The sequence below is a fragment of the Rhea americana genome, unplaced genomic scaffold (assembly GCF_003343005.1).
Source record: "Rhea americana isolate MKP2758 unplaced genomic scaffold, rheAme1 scaffold_323, whole genome shotgun sequence".
Classification (NCBI taxonomy): domain Eukaryota; kingdom Metazoa; phylum Chordata; class Aves; order Rheiformes; family Rheidae; genus Rhea; species Rhea americana.
Genome location: NW_028186450.1, coordinates 639,844 through 661,722, shown reverse-complemented (window position 1 = coordinate 661,722; position 21,879 = coordinate 639,844). Strand labels below are relative to the sequence as shown.

The following is a 21,879-nucleotide window of genomic DNA, read 5'->3' as shown; positions in this document are numbered from 1 at the left end:
AAATACCTTGTAGGTGAGCATTCCAATAGACAAAGATAATGAAATAAGAAAATGGTTCTTCCTGCAACATCTGATTGTTAAATCTAACATATATATAACATTTTTGCACTACTGTTCAAATACGAATGTGGATATTTAACTTCTTAACTACATGAGGTAAGGAATTGCCGCGGTACATGAAATTACTTATGCGTAGGACTGTATAAATCAGAAGTGTCATGAGAAAGGAGGCAGAGTTGCAGTTGCTTTGAGACATAGTAAATTTCATGTTTGGAGCATGTATACTAACTAGAAGTACTTCTTTCTAAGATAATTTCTGCAATGGCTAAGAAAACTATCTGCCAACAAAAGACATAAATGCCCTCAGAAGCCTTTTATGAAATTCTGGCTCTAATAAAATAGTGGCAAATTCTCACTGATTTTGATGAATGTTTTGATACAATATTGATCAAGCAATTTGCTTCTGTTTTTGGAGAATCATATGTTTTATTAGAATTATTAGTTCCCGCACTGAAGACTGCACTCTTATTTTCTGCAGATAGTTACTTATTGCTTGTTGAGTATGATTTCTCAGATCCTAGCAACATTGATCTCTTCATCAAACCATATCTCTTTGTGGACTTGGTCTCTGGCAAGCCCTTCCTATACTTATTCCCTTTCTGGGACTTTTAAATTGTCATCTAACTGAAGGCATTTTGAATGACCATGACTGACTTCTGAGATCCTGACCTCCTTTCAGAATCTATGTCCTTCAGTCCTACAAAGCATACTGACATTTCAGAACTCCGAGGTATCCTTAGTATTATGCTGCCTCAAATCATTTTTCCTGAATGCTGAAGGGTAGACATATGCTATTTGACCGTGTATATTTAACCATGATTTTGTTCCATGTTGTAACAATTTTGTTACAATTTTTTGCTCTTGCTTGATGGTATAGCATATTTACCTCCCTGGGCACCTTCTACTTTTCTCTCTGTAATTCTAACAGTGGAGCAGTGTAGATTCTGCAATCTCTTCTGTGAGGAGTGTTCAATTGAAAAAAATTAATTTTTTGCAGTGCCGGTCAGTTACTTTCTTTTTTCATTAATACCCTGTTGAAATTTACCTGTCTGTTGAGAATGAAATAAGCAAGCTCAGGTGCCAGTTCAAGCAGGATGGCTGGATTTCTGAAAGGATTCATAGACTGATTCTTTTGAAGACCAGGATTCAAAGGGCAGAAGTGCAGCTTTCCCCTCTGCAGAACAAGGGAGACTTTCAAATCTACCTATAATCAATGAATTCCAGGAAGCCAACTCTGTGCCTCTGCACTAGCTTTTCAAGATCAGGCTATCAAGCCAGGTGGTGATCTGACAAGTGCCTTTGAATTCAGGATATCACAGAATGATAGTGTTCAGCAAATTATGTTCATGTTCCTTCGGGCACAGTATGTTAGAAATTGTATTTTTGATGGAGTTTTGCAGAATAATGAGGGAAACATATGAAGAAGCTCCGTGGAAGAATGTGGAGAACCACAACACTGTGGAAGAATGTATGGAAAACTTGTGTTACAGGAGAATCTAATATATTTCAGTTTTCTTTCTACACAGAACTAGGGGAGACTCTCTTTCTTAGGCTGCCATTCTTCAGACATCAGGTTTAAGTTCTAGTTTAATACATACAAATATATCATAAATCCTAGCTGTCCTTCTTTTGTGTTTGTTTCCTGTGAAACTCTTTTAAGATTTTATTGAAAATTTAAACATCTAAAAGCTAGAGAGATCTTGTTTTTAACCTCAAACTGTAATTTTATGCTGAAATGATTATTTATGTTAGAAATTATGAGGCAATGCCTCAAGATAGTAGCCATTTGAATATTTCATCCACTTCATCATCTCAAACCCTGGCAATCTGTAAAACCCTCTCCCTCTGAAAACATTTCTTGTAATGTTTTATAGTTCTTGAAAGGCAAGTTTACAGCTGCCCCAGCTCTGAGTATATCTAGAACTGCTCCAAAATGCCCAATTCGGTCAGAACCCTATCAGTGCCAGGATAAACTGAGACCTCAGGAGGAGCAGCTCTTTCCTACCTCTTAGTTCTTCTTTTAAGGCTGTCTGTGGCATAGCCCTTCCTCTTACTTGATATCACGCTATTTCACCCCTAGTCTGCAAATGTACTGTGCCAATATGACTGTTAGTTCTGCTTTCCCTTTTCCTTGCTGGGAAGACTGATAGGGGATGGAAGATGTCCTCTTTCTTCAAACAGCTTGCTTTCATTCAGTCCTTTTTATTTGTAGGAGATGGTGAATATCTGCACACATGTAGTTGTCACTGACATTCAGCTCTGCAGGATACCTATGCGATGCTCCAGAACAGCTAAGTAACTGTGGGTATTGCTCAGAACATTTATGATAGTCATCTTGCTGTTATTTTGCACTTAGTTTATTGCATCTCATGGTCTCTGTTCCTTTCCCTTCTTACTGAAAGCTTGCTGTCATATTAAATGATTAGATTTTCTGTTTAGAACATCTGTTGGGTTAACACTTCAGTGTACTTCAAAAACTTACTCAGAGTGAACTTTTTCTTTTAACTGTTTTGTCAGCTCCCTCAGAGGGTAGGGAACAGTGCTTGAAATAGAGGAATAGACACCACACACTGCAGACAGAGCTGTGACTGAAGGAAATCCCTCTGCAAGCTCACCAAACTGGTTTACACAAGCAGCAGCCTGTGTGTCACAAGCATATTGAGTCATTAAAGCATAAATGGCTCAATGCCTTATGTACCAATAAAATAGCAAATGTTCTCTGCATCACTCCCACACTCTATTCCCACTGARTAGGAGATGGCTGTATGGGTCTTGTACAGGTACGTAAACTTATTACTGCAAAGAAGAATTTGCATGGTTAAAAAACACAAAAAAGGAGATGCCAGCTTTATTGTTTTAATTACAGGTGCTGCTTATTGTGGTAAGATATACTTAAGAGAGAGTAAAAGAAATACTGTAGAGTGAGTGCTATGTGAAATGGCCTCTCTGCTAAGCCATGATTTACACAGTTTGAGAATCATTATTTCAACATAAAGACAAGAAGCATCTGCTTCCTGCTCAAAGTATGGGCTAGAATTTCCATTTGCCTCAAAACAACTCATTCAAGAATTTTCCTGCTTGCCATTTTCTGTTTATTGATAGCTAAGTTAGTCTTTCCGTGGAACTTTTGTTGTTTTTAAATCTCATTCACTTGGCACCTAATTCCCATTTACATCAAACTCCTGTTTGTTTAGATTCACTCCCTTACTGAATCATTTCCTTGAATTTTCAGGAAGAGGCCATCTTGAACTCTCTCTCATGTTCTTTTTACACCATTCTCTGTAATTTCCAGAAAGCTAATACTCATGCTCAGTACAAATGTAATTCACATACTTGCCTCAATCCATGCATCTTCGGCATACAGCAGTCACTATTTTATAAGATGAATAGGCTTGAGTAATTTCTATTTATATTCTGTGTTAGTCTTGACAATTTTTACCTTTCAAACTCCAGTCAGTATAAGTTTCTTTATTAGGATTCATTCAGTTCTTCCCTTAGTAGATTGCTTCCTTACTTCATCTGGTTTTTCAGAGGAAAAGAGCAATGTGCTTATGTCCTTTAGGTTCTATTGAACTATTTATTTTCACATAATTACCACTCTCTATAGGTCAGACATGCTTTTATGGCATGGGATGGCTGAGCTTCAGGATTTACTCAGAAAACTACCCAAATATATGCACCATTTTCTGAAAAAACCTAACTCTGAAAAAAAAATCTTTCTTTGTTGATTGCATTATTTTTTGAACATTTTACTCTTTCTGATACAGTGCAGTTATTTATTGATCCCCAATTATTAATATCTCCTCTATGTCTTTGAAAAGAACTCATTGTATTGCTGAAGGGTTGTTTGGAATGAAAAAGCATGAATTAGATATTCTCACTGTATAACTGCCTTGAACATTTTTTCATTCATCTATCCTCTGTGTTGTCCTGTGAAAATGAAATGAAGGTTCTCAAGTCTAGCAAAAGTATTTTCATACCCGGCTTGTTTTTAAAGGTTTACACTTAGCCAGCAAAGTCAGCAATCACATGTACAAAACGCTGATCTTTTTACTACTTCCTAAACACAACATTTTTTCTAACTACAGTTACAATGATAAATTAAGACTGCCCTTATAAGAAGGGAAGACACAAAGTATGCCCTTTTAATCACTGACTGAAAACCTAATGTTCAAAATTAACATTATGATTAAAAATTTAGTAAATGTGTAGACTGTGGAAACATGGTAGTAAAGTGCTAAGAATAACTACAGTTCCGCTTTGGAGCTCCACTTGAGCGCTAGCTGAGCTACATAAGGATATGATCCTTSTCCTTTGTTAGATGAAAGTGGAAACTGTAAGCACTGCTGTATTTTCCTTGTCTACCACTTCAAATTAAAAGAGATCCTTGCAAGATTTTCCTATCTTTTCTCCCTGATCTTTCTCTAAATGACCCTAATGGTTAGTCTAGAGAAAGCACCTCAGGAGGAATGTGGGAACATAGTAAGAACTTGAACATGGATATTACAAGAGGCAGTGAACCACCAGCACACTCAGCACTAAGTACCCTGGGAGATGCTTGCTCATCCATGGATCCATGTGGCATATTCTTAGGTAACATACAGAGAAAGAACTCTCAACACTTGGCAAGAAAAATAGGAAGAAGATAAGGCATGGGGTACTCTGTCCATTCATAGCCTTGACTACTGCTGAGTCCATCAATGGCTGTATGTTGGAGATGACAGTTTCAAGCTTCAAACTAAGGTCTTCTTGCTTAAGTGACAAATCTGTGCTTCAGCCCTGATTGCCTTTCACTGTAGTGCTGGAAATGAGATTTCCATAACTATATGTAATAGCACTGGATTTTACTTTTCTCCTCCCTTGAGAATACTAACACATATGTTTTGTGAAAAGAATATTAGTGAAGACCCAGAAATTGAGCAAGATTCACAATTTTCCCCACGTCTCCTTCCTCATTTGTGATGTAGTTCATGTTACATGTTTTCATGGTACCTTTTCTGTGGCATCTAGTTTTGTTCACTGCATGAGATGGATGCAAAATGGAGGTAAATTAGGAGTGCTTGGCTTTGAAATCTAAATAACATTTTAGAACAAACTTTTTATATTTATTTATTTACCCTTCTAGTCATTTGAAGTGGGAAGTTTGAGTGGGTTTTTATAAAGCTTCAGGTTTGAGTTTGTGTGTGTATGTGTTTTAATCGTTATGATTGGATAAAAGTCATGTTAGGACCCTCCCTCAAGGGCCTGTGTAGGAGAAGCACTGGCTAAGGCTTCAGATTGCCTTTGGAGGCTCTTGTGTGGAGGATAGTGAACTGGAGGTGTGAGGGCCCCTGCACAAGGAGCTAACACATCTCCACATGGTATTATTGCCACTGGTCTTAAATGGCGTACTAGCTCTGTAAGAGCTGTATCTTGACAGCATGAAAATAATTTGAACTTCTTTTCTCTGAACTTCAAGGGTCCAATCTAACAGTTACTGTTACTTGAAATTCTCCGTTTAGCTATTGCCTTAGTTATAGTTCTGTAATCAGAAGAAACTTCAGTGTTGTAACTATATTTTCTCATAGAGTCCTAATTCTGAGTATGTTCAACTTTCTTGAAAACCATGAGGTTCATATTTCATTCATATGAAATGTCTCTGGCTTGAGAGACTTTTTAAACATATAGAGTAAACTGACCAAATATTTGGATTTTTTTACTGTGAACTTTTTCTTTTCTTCATTTTTAATTTATTTTAATCTTCTAGGGAACAACTCAGAAATAAAAATAGCTGTAGCATTTCAGCTTCACCCTTCTTGAGCTACTTGGCACTTGTAAGACTCAGTAAAGGAAGTTCTTTTAAATGATCTGCAAAGAGAAAGAATATTGAAAGTCTTTATGTTTTGCTTAGCACTAGTGGAGATAACAGAGAGAAAATCTCTATAGCACTGTCATTTCTTGTTTCTAGGAAAGAATATCAATGCTCTTAAGAGTAAAACGAAATGCTTATCTTTGTTAATACTGATATAGGAAGGTAAATTGGAGCTTTTGATATGATGATTTGAATTAATACAATGGGTACTGAATGACTTCATGCATTAGATATCATAATTTTCCTGTGCTGTTCTGACCATAATTTGTACAACATGGATGTGAAATCTTTTTTCCTGGTGTTCAGTGAACATGAAGGACATTCACTGAACACTCCTTCCCCTGAAGTGAGAAGGTCCTGAATAAAAGAGAACATTTCCTTGTCTGTTTTCCACTGGGAAGATGTGAAAAGAGAGGCCTCCCGACTTGAGGGTTCATGCTCCTGGGGATGTGTGTATGAGACATGCCCTGCTGGACCTTGTACTAACCACCAAAGAAGGACTGGTTGGAGACATAAAAGTTGGGAACAGCCTGAGCTTCAGTGACCATGAGATGATGGAGTTCAGGATCCTGCGTGGAGGAAGCAAGGCAATAAGTAGGATTGAAACCCTGGATTTCAGGAGAGCAGACTTTGGCCTCTTCAGGGACCTACTTGAAGGAATCTCATGGGTTAAGGCCATAGAAGGAATGGGTGGTCTAGGAGAGCGGGCTAGTGTTCAAGCATCACTTCCTCCAAGCTCAAGAGCAGTGCATCCCAAGGAGAAAGAAGTCCAGCAAAGGGGGCAGGAGACCTGCATAGATGAGCAAGGAGCTCTTGGCCAAATTCAGACAGAAGAAGAAAGAACACAGAATATGGGAAGAGGGACAGGCCACTTGGAGGAATATAAGAACATTGTCATGTTCTTATATGCGACAAGGATGCAACGAGGAAGGCTAAGGCTCATTTGTAAGTAAATCTGGTAAGGGATGTCAAGGACAACAAAAGGGCTTCTTTAAATACAACAGTAGTAAGAGGAAGACGATGGAAAAATGTGAGTCTGCTGCTGAATGGGGTGGGTGCCCTAATGATGAAGGATACAGAGAAGGCGGAGTTACTGAATGTCTTCTTTGCTTCAGTCTTCACTGCTAAGGACTGCCCTCGAGAATCCCAGAGCCTGAAGATGAGAGAAAAAGTTTGGAGAAAGACAGACTTTCCTTCGGTTGAGGAGGATCAGGTTACAGATCTTCTGGGCAAACCTGACATTCACAAATCCATGGGCCTTGATGGGATGCACCCATGAGTACTGAGGGAGCTGGCAGATGTTGTTGCCAGGGCACTCTCTGTCATCTTTGAAAGGCCAGGGAGAACAAGAGAGGTGCCTGAGGACTGGAAGAAAGCCAGTGTCACTCCAGTCTTCAAAAAGGGCAAGGAGGAGGACCCAGGCAACTATAGGCCGATCAGCCTCACCTCCATCCCTGGAAAGGAGATGGAACAGCTCATTCTGGATGTCATCTCCAGACATWTGGAAGAAAAGAAGGTGATCAGGAGTAGCCAGCATGGCTTCGCCAAGGGGAAATCCTGCTTAACCAATCTGAGAGTTTTCCCYGATGGAATGACTGGCTGGGTAGATGAGAGGAGAGCAGTGGACGTTGTATACTTTGACTTCAGCAAGGCTTTTGACACTGTCTCCCATAACATCCTCCTAGGAAGTGTGAGCTAAACGAGTGGACTGTGAAGTGGCTTGAGAACTGGCTGAATGGCAGAGCTCAGAGGGTTGTCATCAGTGGCACAGAGTCTAGTTTGAGGCCTGTGGGTAGTGCAGTTCCCCAAGGCTCAGTTGTGGGGCCAGTCTTGTTCAACTTCTTCATCAATAACTTGGATGGAAGGACAGAGTGCCTCCTCAGCAAGTTTGGTGATCATACCAAGCTGGAATGAATGGCTGATACACCTGAGGGCTGTGCTGCCATTCAGAGAGACCTGGACAGGCTGGAGAGCTGGGTGGAGAGGAACCTCATGAGGTTCAACAAGGGCAAGTGCAGGCTCCTGCATTTAGGGAGAAATAACTGTAGGCACCACTACAGGCTAGAGGCTGACCTGCTGGAAAGCAGCTCTGTGGGGAGGGACCTGAGAGTGCTGGTGGATGACAAGTTGACTATGAGCCAGCAATGTACCTTTGTGGCAGAGAAAGCCGATAGTATCCTGGGGTGCATTAGGAAGAGTGTTGCCAGCAGGTCGAGGGAGGTTACCCTGCCCCTCTACTCAGCCCTGGTGAGGCCTCAAGTACTGCATCCAGTTCTGGGAGAGACATGGAGCTACTGGAGAGAGTCCAGCATAGGGCTATGAAGATGGTCATAGGACCGGAGCATCTGCCCTATGAGGAAGGACTGCGAGAACTGGGCCTGTTTAGCTTGGAGAAGAGAAAGCAGAGGGGATCTTATCAATGTTTACAAATACCTGAAGGGGGGATGACAAGAGGATGGAGCTGGACTCCTTTCAGTGGTGCCAAGCAACAGGACAAGAGGCAATGGGCGCAAACTGAAACACAGGAAGTTCCACCTGCGCATAAGGAAGAACTTCTTTCCTGTGAGAATGCCAGAGCACTGCAACAGGTTGCCCAGAGAGATTGTGGAATCTCATTTTCTGGAGATATTCAAAACCTGCCTGGATGCAGTTTTGTGCAACATGCTCTAAGTGACGCTGCTTGCGCAGGGGGGTTGGACTAGATAACCTCAACCATTCTGTGATTCTGTGAGAGGCCAATGTCTGTATCTTTGCACAGTGGCAAATGCAGAATGGTAAATTTTAAAACATTTTTCTGGCAGAGGATAGAAACTTTAAAGATTATCACAGAAGTTAAATTAAATATGCCTGTTACCAACTAATTGTAGGTAATGTCTCAGTGTCTGAGTGTGCTATGTGGAGGTATAATAGGTAATCGATAATGTTTTCTCCACCACAGAAGGCCTGCAGTTGGGAATGAAAAATCTAATCCTTCAAAGAGACACAGGGACCGTCTGAACGCGGAACTGGACCATCTGGCCAGCCTCCTGCCTTTTCCACCTGACATTATATCTAAGCTGGACAAACTTTCTGTGTTGCGCCTTAGTGTCAGCTATCTCCGAGTGAAAAGTTTCTTTCAAGGTAGGTCTCTTAAACATATCGTATACTATTAAAAGTCTCCCTTTTATTTATTGCTGCTTTGTGCTAATCATTAGTAAAATCAGTATTATATTGATAAGATAAGAACAGATCAAATCTCTAATACTGAATTTACTTAWTTTATATACGGGATACTGCTTTAGAATTTTTCTGTATTTCCTCCTATGTTGTTTGTGTGTTTTACAGCAAGTGATGTGATTACATTTGCCCCCTTTTAGCATATTTTAGAAGACAGGAATACATGACTGTAAAATCTGGAAAACAGCAAAGAGGCTTGGGGCAGATGTAATACCTGCAAATTTTTTGAACTTTGTTTTTGAAGCTGTTATCATTCATGTTTAAAATGTCTGTTTAAATATATTGTGAAAGTAAAGTAACTACCATATTACCTATATTTGGGTATAAATTAGGTATAAATTAGGTGTATTTAGGTACCTGTATTTCCAACAGAAAATAGGATTGCTTGAAAGTCCAAAAGGATCTCTTTTTCAGGATAAGTGAGAGCTGAAGTTTGAAGTGTTGACTAAAGCTATACTTTAGGCTACACTTTGTTTTTGTAGGTGTCTGGCACACATATAATCAAAGCCGAATGTGCACATTCAGATACACATAATAAGAATTCTTCCAAATTTGCAGACAGTTCTAGTTTCTTCTGTTAATGAAGTGTTTGGATATTTCAACAACTTACATACAGAAATTGAAATATAACACTGTTGATGTGCCGAAATACTCTGCTTTTAAAAACCAACAGAATAAGATACCGATAGTTCTGCTATTCATCAAGCTATTTATTTTCTATGCTATCCAGTAATAGACAGCAAAAAATGAAGAATCAGTGAATGCTAGATTAACTATTTTAAAGTTAATCTTTGAATTCACTGTAGCAGGCCCATATTAATTAATTCTTTCTCATCCTTATTTCAGTTCCTAAAAAAAATTAAATTTTATGTTAAAGTTATACCCAAACAAAAATGCCTGACAGTTAGTCAAATTAATATTGTTCTGTGGAAATTGGAGTTCATTTTGTCAGGTAGTTTGTGGTCTTGAGTGTTTCACATCATTTTATCAACACCTGAAGCCACTATTATATTAATCTCCGTGTAGTGGTACATCCTAGGTATTCCATTCTTCTTGAATTTAATGGATTCTCCTCTGTGGGGCTCACAATCTCCATAGTCAGTTCAGTCCAAGCAAGTGATTTGTCCCTGCCATATGACCTGCACATTTTACCTACAGAGAAAACCTGTCTTCTATAGCAGAATGGAGGAAGGTTGGATGCAAGAAACTCTGTGATTTAAAAACATTCTGATATGCAACATTTTTAGTACTCTGACATGGCTGTTTCCATTACAATCACAGCATCCAAGCTTGGCACAAAAACGGATGCTGCCAAAGCTGTTTTCCCCCTTCTTGTATCTTCTATCATAAGTTATAATAAACCATGGTGGCCTATAAAGACCATTCTGTTTTAAAATATATAATGGGCTATATAAGTGTATAACAGCTGCATACAAGCCAGATTTATATTCTGTCACAGATGACACAAAATACCACCTGAAAGCTTACTTTTTTTCTCATGGTTTACATAGTCCTGGAGCAATGGCCATGAAATAAGTCACTGATTTTATGGTAATCTGAACAGTCCTTTCTCTAAGTGATATGAGTGAAGTGAAATGCAGAGAGATACTCATGGCTGAAGGAAAGGGAAAGGTGAGAGATGAGACATTAAATAAATTCTCCTAGGAATGTTCAGAAGGTCTAAGGCCTTTTCATGCCTTATTATCCTATGCAGCTATTGAGAAGAATGGGATATTGTTTTTCAGCCTCAGTTTCTACCCTCTTCTATCTTCCCAAACAACTGGCATGCTGCCTTTCAGTTTTATCTGTTTGGCTTTATCACACATGTTGGCACAGAGGTCATATGGATCCTTCTGAACTCATTCAGGATGTGGCATGGAAAGGAAGAATAGAATCTACAATGAAAACATTAAATATTCAGAAGACTAAAACCCAGATTAGGAATGTAGCAACGGATACCCTTTCTAGAATTATTTAAAAAAGGGGGAAAAAAGCATGCCTGTTCGAAGGAACATAATSAACCACAGCTTAAAGGTGGATTGTAGAGAGAAACAGAATTGTTTTTTTATGCATGTTATTTTTCCTTTATTATTACTGCTCCTTCCTGTTACTATTCTTTATTATGTACAGTGTGTACAGGGGAGCCCTAAAAATTTTTTGACTGAAGAAAGTTATTCATTGGTTAGATTCTTGTGTTGTTTTTGTTTATTTTAATACAAAAGAAATGCCAGATTATGAGGAGGCTTTGGCAGACTGTGAGACATGTTCCAAGATGGTATCAGATTACAGATTGTGGTGTTATTGATACTCTGAACCTCCCACGTCAACTGTGGCAGCTGATTGCCCACCATCCTGCAGTTTATAGAGTGCCTCTCTTTCCGTCTGAACACATACTGGAGAGTTAATACCCCTTCCTCTGAGCTTTACTTTCATTTCCCCTGGATTCACAAGGAATAAGCGGTCTCCAGCTGCCTTTACCCTTCTTCTGGCTGAGTTTCTAAGATCTATTGTCCTTTTATTTTCAAAGGGGTGGATAAAAGTAAAACAAGTAAAGTCAGCCTTCATTACTCTAAAAAGTTCCGTATGTCAAGAGATTTCATTTATTTTAATCCCCAAATTACCTAATTGAACACACAGTTTGTGTTCCCTCTGTTCTTATTTTTAAATGTTTACATCATGAAACTAAGTTACAGAAAACATTGTTTATAGTAAAGGAAGGAAACTACATGCCATTTTAAGACAGAGCAGGCTGGAGGTTCAGAAGGGTGGAGTGAAGGAGAGGTGAGCAGTTGACAGAGAGCTGTGTAAGGAATGGGTACCTATGTTTGAGTAAGAGCAGGAGCTGCAGCCCAGGCTTCATGTCATGTTATGATCTACTTCCTTGTAGTTGTGTTTGGAGAAAAAAAGTCAGAATCTGATTTTTCTAAGCACAAAATTTGGTAGAAAGTCACCTAGAAAAGCAAACAAAAAATCTCCAGTGTTTGAAACTTTGTTATGATAAAAGAGCATGGAAGAGCAGAAATAGCTTATTTGTGGCTTTTTAAATGACAGAATCATACTAAGTTGGGTACTGTTACAAACAGTGTTAGGATAAGAACAGTGGTATACAGAGATGTTGCAAATTTTTTCGTACAAAAAATACGTATCTGGTAAAACCGGCCTGGAAAATCCATACTAACTCATTCGGAGAAAACTAATCCAAAGGGAGTGATATTCAATAGAACAGGGAAAACCAGGAGAGAGAACATAAAATACAATAAATGAGGAGGGATAGTGGTCAGCAAGTTGTTCTATGCTTGTAATATGATATGTTGACATAAACAAGAAAGCCAAGTGTAGATTTTGGTCTGTTTACCCAGAGGTAGCATGTCACTAAACAGGAAGGTCATAATCCCTCTCTGCATGAGACCAGCATGACTCCATCTGGAATACAGCCCTCTGTTGTGGGCATCTTCTGGTCACAAGGGCATTAGTACATCTAAAGTGGTTTACAGTAAACACATGCAAGTAGTGACTGTAAGGCTGTATGGACCAAAAAAAAGTAAGGAAAAAAAAGTTAAAATTAGCTCAAATATTTACAATTTATACACTATGGCAATATGTCTTTACAAAAAAGAAAGGTGTGTTGTGAGAAGGGAAAGGATCATTTAAGATATTTTACAGTGGAGCAGTGGAGGAGCCAAAGAATGGTGATAAGCAAGCTGAAACTTAGTCAAGAAAGACATAATCTGTAATGGGTTCTGTTAATCAATCCAGTATTCCTAAAATGAATGCAATGGAGATTCAGTATATTCAAAATTGTAATCTATGACAAACAGGCATGGGCATCTTTCCTTCAAAATACTGTTCTTATCGTTTTAAGAAAGTTAAGGTTACATTCTGTAGCCTAAGTTTTATTAAAAGTGCTATTTGCAAATTTTTGAACATGAAAAGTGCTATTTAACAAATATGTTCATATATGACATTGGAAATTGAACTGCTGGAACACTCAATAATTCATTTGACAACAATAAAAATTATAAACCTTCAATAATCAGAGTGGTTTTTAGACATACTCATTTAATTACCACTAGGTGTCCTTTCAGTAGCTACTCTGGAATAATACAAGATTATGTAGCATAAATGTTCAATTTTTAGATATATGGGAGGAATAGAGGGACGTTGTCTGAGTGTGCAGGGGTGGGACTAGGAAGGCCCATCTGGAGTTCAGTCTGGCAAGGGATGTCAAGGACAACAAGAAGGACTTACATAACTACCTCAGTAACAAAAGGAAGACTAGGGAAAATGTGGGCCTGCTGCTGAATGGGGCAGGGGCCCTGGTGACAACAGATACAGAAAAGGCAGAGATAATGAATGCCTTCTTTGATCTGGTCTTCGCTAGTAAGACCAGCCCTCAGGAATCCCAGGCCCTGGAGATCAGGGAGAAGGTGTGGAGAAAGGAATACTTTCGCTTGGTGGAGGAGAATAGAGTTAGGGATCACTTAAGCAAACTGGACATACACAAGTCTGTGGGGCCTGATGGGTACACCCATCAGTGCYGAGGGAGCTGGCTGCTATCATTGCAAGACCACTCTGAATCATCTTTGAAAGCTCCTGGTGATCAGGAGAGGTGTGTGAGGACTGGAAGAAAGCCAATGTCACTTTGGTCTTCAAAAAGGGCAAGAAGGAGGACCCAGGGAAGTAGAGGCCATTCAGCCTCACCTCCATCCCTGGAAAGGTGATGGAACAGCTAGCCCTGGATACCATCTCCAAGCACATGAAGGACAAGTAGGTGATCAGGAGTAGTCAGCATGGCTTCACCAAGGGGAAATCCTGCTTACCTAACCTGATAGCGTTCTCTGAGGGAATGACTGGCTTGGTAGACGAGGGGAGAGCAGTGGATGTTGTCTACCCTGACTTCAGTAGGACTATTGTTACCATCTCCCGTAACATCCTCATAGGCAAGCTGACGAAGTACAAGCTAGATGAGCAGACAGTGAGGTGGATTGAGAACTGGCTGAAAGGTAGAGCTCAGAAGGTTGTGGTGAGTGACACAACATCTGGCTGGAGGCCTGTAGCTAGTGGTGTCCCGTGGGGGTCAATACTGGGTGCAATCCCATTCGACTTACTCATCAGGAACCTGGATGAAGGGACAGAGTGCACCCTCAGCAAGTGTGCCGATGACCTAAAACTGGGAGAAGTGGCTGAAACACCAGTGGGCTGTGCTGCCGTTCAGAGGGACCTTGACAGGCTGGAGAGATGGGTAAAGAGGAACTTCCTGAAGTTCAATAAAGGGAAGTGCAGAGTCCTGCACCTAGGGAGGAATAATGCCATGCACTAGTCTTGGCTGGAGGCTGACCTGCCGAAAAGCAGCTCTGCAGAGAAGGACCTGGGAGTGCTGGCGGACAACGAGTTGACCATGAGCCAGCCATGTGCCCTTGTGGCACAGAAGGCCAACGGTATCTGGGGTGCGTTAGGAAGAGCATTACCAGCAGGTTGAGGCAGGTGATCCTGCCCCTCTACTCAGCCCTGCTGAGGCCATTGCTGGAGTGCTGTGTCCATTTCAGGGTTCCCCAGTACAAGAGAGACATGGAGCTACCGGAGTGAGTGCAGCAAAGGGCTACCAAGATGTTGAAGGGACTGGAGCATCTCTCTTACAAGGAAAGGCTGTGAGAGATGAGCCTGTTCAGCCTGGAGAAGAAAAGACTAACGGGGGACCTTATCGATGTGTATAAACATCTGAAGAGAGGGTATAAAAAGAGTTTGAGGCCAACCTCTTTACTGTAGCGCCCAGCAACAGGACAAGAGCCAATGGGCACAAAGTGAAACACAGAAAGTTCCGTCTGAACATAAGGAAAAATCTTTTTACTGTGAGGGTGACAGAGCACTGGAACCAATTGTCCAGAGAGTTTGTGGAGTTTCCATCCTTTGAGATACTCAGAAGCTGTCTGAATAGGGTCCTGGGCAGCCTGCTCAAGGTGACACCCTGCTTGAACAGGGGAGTTGGACTAGGTGATCTGCAGAGGTCCCTTCCAAACCTCAACCATTCTGTGATTTGGTGATCAGTGACCAACTGGGGGGCATAGAGTGTGTTCCCCATATCGATTTCAGGTATGAAAATAATTTTGCAAAGAATTAGATATTAAGAGATATTCATTAATCATTTATTCCTTCTTTGGTGCCATTGGCAGTTAGTATCTTGAAGCATATCCCTGTTCATCTTTGTTAAGTTGTTTAAGCAAAAGCCATAGTTCTTTTCCAAAATTTAGATCCTGTTGAAACAAATTTTTCCAATATTCAGTTTAACGCTTGCTATGGTGGACTCCCTCTTTCGTTCTCACGTATAGCTCACTTGGCTTCAAAACAGTTCCTCTTCCTCCTTGGTTCAGAGCTCTGTTACCAGTTGGCAGAGGCTCTGTTAATAATCTCCCCCTCCTCTATGCTATATGTATTTAGTTGTTATATGTATTTAGTTTTGTTGCATTTTCCTGATAAGCACCTCAAAGTACTTCACAGCAATAACCTTGCAATTGCACCAGATGTCTTGTATAAAGCGGAATAAATCTACATTGGTATTTAGAGTGAGAGACATCAACTGCTACAGAAAGCTGTGCTAGTCATTTGGGCTTGACAAAAATTTGGGTTGTGTGGGGCTCGTGGAGGTTTAATGGCTGTGACCACTTGTGCTTGCTGGAGCTATGTCTTGGCTGTTTTCCGTCTTGGTTAACTGTGTTCTGTCTTCTTTTGCCACTGTAGAAAGGACTTCCTTTAGTACCTCTTGCTTTTCAATTTGTTCAGTTGGCAGAAAAATCGTAGTTCTCTTCAAAACTTGTTGTTGCTCATTTTAATTGTTCCCCTCTAGCATAGGTTTTAATTTTGTAAATCAATGTAAAAGGAATACCACCTTGTTCTTTTAACATCTGAGATCCTTTCTGAGAAGCAGTTAACTTAAACTTCCTGGTACCTCTGGGGAAAATATTTATGACAATTTACATAGATCAATAGGTGTAATAAGAATACAGTTAGAACTGGAACTTAAAGCTCATAATTTTCAGATCTTGATGTAACAAAGCTTATATTGGCAGGTCATACAAACTTTCCTTCAAAATACCATCCATTAATGTTAACTGTTATAGCCATAAGCATTCCTAATAAATGCTAACTAATGTTACTGAATGCAGTCTTAGATAACAAATGTAGACTTTAATATGGATTTTTGTTTGTATTATTCAAGAAGTGTGGGTATTTGGAATCCTTTACTCCTTTGTTGTTTTACTTTTAGGATAGTTTTCCTATACTAGTATTGTATGCATGCACACATGTATATTTTGTGTTTATGCACACACACAAATGCACACATACACACGCACATGCAAGCACAAAAATAGTAGCATCTCCACAAAAAATTCCTTTGCAGTATTATTTTGACTCTCAGTGTTTATTTACTTCCAGACTTCATTTTGTCTTGAAAGCTGGAAATTTGATAGATTTATGAATAAGAAATGTGGAGGATCCTGGATTAACATTAGGGATAAATATAGCAAAGTTTCAGAAAAGCTTTTATTAAAATTGTAATCTATATCCTTCTAAAACTAGTGACAGTCTAGTGTGGAGAGATTTTGTTTGACCTGCCATAAATTGGAGTTATATGTGGATTTCAAACTGAATTCTACTAGAGCTTGAGAATATTTATCTATAAATGTTGTTTCATCTATTTCCATCTAGAATTTCCACTTGTAGGAAATATTTGTGCAGTGGGCCTTCCTCAGTGGTCAACTATGCCTAAACTTGATGGGCATTTGTGTAATGTTTGCATGAATCTTTAACGGTGGTGATTCTACACCATCCTTGTCAATTCCCAACATCTAGTCTGGATTACTCCTATTGCAGTTTATCTCTCCCTTCATCAGTGGAAGAACAGTTTATTCCCTTTCTCATGGCAGCTGTATTTTCACATCCATGAAGATGTCTCATATTTCCCTGCACCTTTGTTTTCTATCTTCTCAAGGGCCTTACTTCTTTAATTACTGTTCTTGCTCTACTTTTGCCTTCTTTCAAAATTAGTCTACACATCCTTCCACATTACAGGCAATGATCGGTAACTTTTCTCAAAGTATGGTTTCTTAAGTAACTTGGACCCTTTTTCAACAAGATTCTTCAACTTACTTATGAAAATACCATAGGGCAATAGGAAAAGCCTTTTTGAAGTTCAACATGAAATATCTCTTGTTCTTCTTTCCTCCTATCCACAAATTTTGTTGTAGAAGGAAAATAATTTGATGTAACATGGCAATGTATTCTTGACAGATCTGTTGACTTTTACTTTTTTATTACAAGTCTTTATGAGTAGTTTGTTTGATATTTTTCTCCAGCACTTTTCTAAGGATTGAGGTGCAGCTATTATTCTTTGATTTTTTTCTTTCTATCCTTTTTAAAGATAAACTCAATTTTTGTCTTTTCAAGTCTCTTAGAGCCTCCTCTTTTTATTAGGATTTCTAGTAGACCAGTAGTTAATAGCTTCAGGTACATTGTTCCAGTATGCTGCAATGAATTTCACCAGATGCAACCAACTTGCAAATGTTAAATTCATCCAAACACTCTATTCCCCTTTATTCCATATGAGCTTTTAACTTTTTTGCTGGTATTTAATGGCAATGTCAGTGCCACTAGCTGATAAAAGCACAAAAGGCAATAAACACTTAAACCTTTTTTACATTATCTGTTGACAGCTTCGCCCACACTGAGCAGAAAACTTTTTCCTCAATCTTCTTACATGTTTAAAGGCATAGAACATACTTTTGTAACCTTCCCTTTCTTGCTATATCTTATTTTTTTGTACTGGCTTTTCTATTTTCTACTGATATGCTCGTGCTTTATTTTATTTATTTTTAGTTATTTGACAGTTTTTCATTTTGAAGTTTTTTCTTTGTGAACTTCCAGTCATTGAAGAAATCATGATTTTGATAAGATGGTCTTTCATTAAATTTCCCATCTTCCACTACCACTGGATAATTACCACCTACATATTGATTTGTTAAAAATTTGCCAAATCTTGTTTTCTTTAGTATCCTTCCTGTGAGATTTTGCCTTCCAATTATCCAGGTGTACTGAAGTCTCCCTTCTTTAGACCTAATGTCTTCATTTTGGTATTCTTTTGATTTCTGCTGCTATAAGAACCAGCAATTCTAGAACTTTCTGATTGCTTTCAAGAGACTGCCTTCTTATATTCTAACCAGTTCCTCCCTTTCTATTCAGTCTCTTTTTTATATTTATTTTTTCAGTTCTGGCAGGAAACTACACACTTTGGTTTCTGTCTTTCTTCTGATTTAACATTATATTAGTGGATTATTTCCTTTTACTCATTTATGTGTTTGGCATGATCCGGTTCCCACTGATGTTTATCTTTAATGGAAATTGTATTTATCCCTTTAAAGAAGACAGCAACAAAGGATTCTTCCCAGCTGGTCTGATTTTCAGTATCCTCAGTTTGCTTCATGTGATATGTTTCAGCTTTCATCTCCTCCTAACATAGCCATGGCTGTTGATCTTCTAGCTCAATAGGATATATGGATTTCTTCACATTACTTTTATTCAGATTCCTGAGGTTCATTTGTTAGATTCTTTAGATTAGGCTGTCTGAAGGAGAGACTGTGAGGCTGTTGTGCTATTGTATAATTTGAACAGTTAATGCAGTAGCTCCCACTCCATATCCTGCATAGCTTGCAGATATGCTTCTGATGAAAATGTGCTGGCCAGTCCTGTGATAGTCAGAGAAAATTAAGAGGTTAAAACTTAAGACTCTAGGGGAGCAATGATCTTGTCTTCAGTGCCCTGCCCAGTACTGATAGGCTTTATGAGTCCTACTTGGCTGAACTGAAGCTCCTCTTCTGCAGTGGAATTAGAGGATTATCAAGCTTCCCCTTTTTCCTGGTTTCTCTGCCTAACATTTCTGTTTTCCCAGAATTTTCTTTTCAAAATTACTCACTTAATTTTTATTTTTGATTGCCAACTCATTTATATTGCTATAAATATGTTTTTTAGATTTTACTTTACACCAGCCAGGAAATTTTTTCCCAACAAGATTTAAAAGATTTTGAAATTAAACTTAGAAAATTGAGTTTTATGTTACAATTAAGTTCCATACTGGATATATTTACATGGGAAAATATTCTTTCAGTTGGTGATTGGTTCCAATAGCCTGAAGTTTTCCCTTAAATATRAAAAGCATAGTATTACTATACATGTAGTGGATATATTTAGAGTAGATAYAGTAAAAGTAAAAGAATAAAAAATCCAAAGAACAGGTAAAGATAATAGTAGATGTTAACTCTGAGAATGGAATAAAAATGCCTAGAGCAGCAGTCATAGAATTATAGCTTCTTGCCTCCACCTCTTCACTGCCACCAAGTTTTATTCAATATGATTAATGCCTTGATTTCAATTCAAATAATGAGAGGCTTTCAGATTACTCATAAGCTTCTAGTTTTTGATGAACCCTGTACTTTCAATGCAGTTGAGGGTCTCTACTTAGCTAGCTTTGAAATTGGTATCTTGAATCAAGAAATCCCTAGTATATTTGGACGGTTTAACACTTACAAGTTTGTTTCTTTAAAGACATTCTGCTGAATTAAAGACACTGTAGGGTTGGGCTAGTGCTATCCTCTGAATTTGAATGCCTAAAAGATTTCTTTCTTGACAAAGAAACTAAGGACTTTACCTTTTAAACACATACAGAATGTCTCTAATGTATCTGTTGTTATTGTCCAGAATCATAGCTTATTAGATTATCTATCAGCTTTTAGGTTATTTAGGTTTATTAGGGCATATTAAGTGCCTTCACCTGCATGGTGAAAGGGATAACAGTTAACACTATTCCACTAGCTGTACTGAGTCCTTCTTTCAAATTATGAAAGTGTTCTGAATGTTTCAGACAGAAAGGGATTGTTCATGAAAGAACAGTCCCTCTTTACTATTCTATAATTTTATCATTTTCACAACAATATAGCAAAGAGGAAAAGGTGTATTSCTGGGTAAATGGCATATTTTTGAAGGAAGACCTATGGTGTGCACATCATTATCTAATCAAGTGCTAAATTACTATGTCAATGAAATTTAGTAGAAGTGTCAAGACTTTAAAAAGCTTTAAATAGTTGTATTCATTCCTGAGATCTAGCAGGACTGGAGTAGTAGCTGCACATCAACTTTCCCTCACATTACCCATTATCAAACAGTAGATTATTTTGATTCAATTTATTTACTTTTTTTGCCAGAAAAAACACATTATTGCAACATATTGTTTACATCAATTTTTCAGGTTTTTTTCCCCTGTAAGTTGCTGATGAAACCATTTATTCTATGTAACAAAATACCCAAGGCTGTTTTGCACTACACTTCCTCTTGGATAATCTGGAGATCTGTCACACCCCTTCACTCACTCTAGGGAGAAGTGTCTTGTCGTAAGAGGGTTGGTGATTACACTACCTCCTCTGCTGGTGGGTTTTCTCCTCAGCTTCCTKTAAACAAGATGTGTTTTGTCAGAAACATTTCTAGAAGAGAGGAGTAGTTTGTTGAAGCAGAATTTACTTCTGGGTGAGTCTGTATTCAGAAAGAACAAGATGACTCTTAAATTGCTTGAATTTTCCTCATCTTTGAAGATGTTGCATTCTGAGCCTAAGTTCCATAGCTATTTTTTGAGTAATAGCAAACAAAGAACCTTAATTATAAATTATAGTCAGATCTTTTCTAGTATCCTTTGGTACTTATCTCTCATGTGCTATAGGTTGTTTATWTTGGTGGACCTCATAAACTCAAACCTGGTAGACTGAGTCAGTCATGTGCATGAAGAAGGTTCAGTGCTTCTCCTGATATTAGGAAGACCATAAATCTAGCAAGTTGAAAATGACAAGTGGTGGGAAAAGAGTCCTTGAATGTTAGTTTTCTCCTAAGGGCTTTTGCACTGGAATAGTTTCACTTTTTGTAGCCGTAGTATTCTCAGAACCGGGTAACACAGTCATAAAGATATAGAATGGCTGGTCTTAGAGGTGTTTCCACAAACCTCAACTGCTATATTGGTCCAGTGCTAGGGGAAATCCTCCAAATACTCTGAACCAGTAAGCGCATGCCTTCATCTTCATCTTCGTTAGCCATTTCTAACCATTCTGATTTGGTAGCCTTTTATACTTGCTTACGTTTGGTTAACTCACACCATCTCATATAGCACTGATGTAAATAAGTGCAGGCATGTGGCAAGGAAAAATATAGACTAAGATGTGTGCTATCTTTTGTATTCACAGATATATTCTGTTTGAGCACTGTGCTTGCTCAGTCATTCCTCTGCAGCTGACAGCCTTTTTGGCCCAGCCTGATACCAGCGGTTGAAATCCTAATAGCCCCCAGTGGATCAAATTCTGTTATCCAAAGCTATAACGACCTCATTCACTGACTTCATTTTCTTGAGTTAAATTGGATGTTGGATACTGAAAAGGACTTAGTGTAAGTTTAGTTCTAATACAGCTCAGGTTTTCCTTGGATATGGAAACAAGGGATTGGTTCCCTCATAGGAAAGGTTGTATTTTCCCTCCGGAAGTTGCTAACAATTGCAGTGATAGTAGCAGGTGCTAGCAATAATTTTGTCCTAATCACTGCTGCAGTGGATGGGAGGTAGGAAAGCATTCCCTCAGGCATGTGTTTGGCTTGGTTTATACTTGTTCTCAGTTTGATGAGTGATTACCTTCTCTGAGAGAAAACATTCTTCTTTACTGTCAAGAAAAATT

At 38.8% G+C, this 21,879-nt stretch overlaps 1 protein-coding gene across 2 annotated transcripts in view; it reads left to right on the top strand.

Annotated features, from left to right (window-relative positions):
- The window catches only part of AHRR (aryl hydrocarbon receptor repressor), a 95,662-nt gene that overhangs the window by 20,769 nt on the left and 53,014 nt on the right, over positions 1-21,879 (top strand). For both annotated transcript variants that reach the window (XM_085310692.1, XM_085310693.1), the window contains exon 3: positions 8,850-9,031. In XM_085310692.1, coding sequence (XP_085166818.1) covers positions 8,850-9,031 — 182 coding nt within the window. The remainder of the gene's footprint in view (positions 1-8,849; positions 9,032-21,879) is intronic.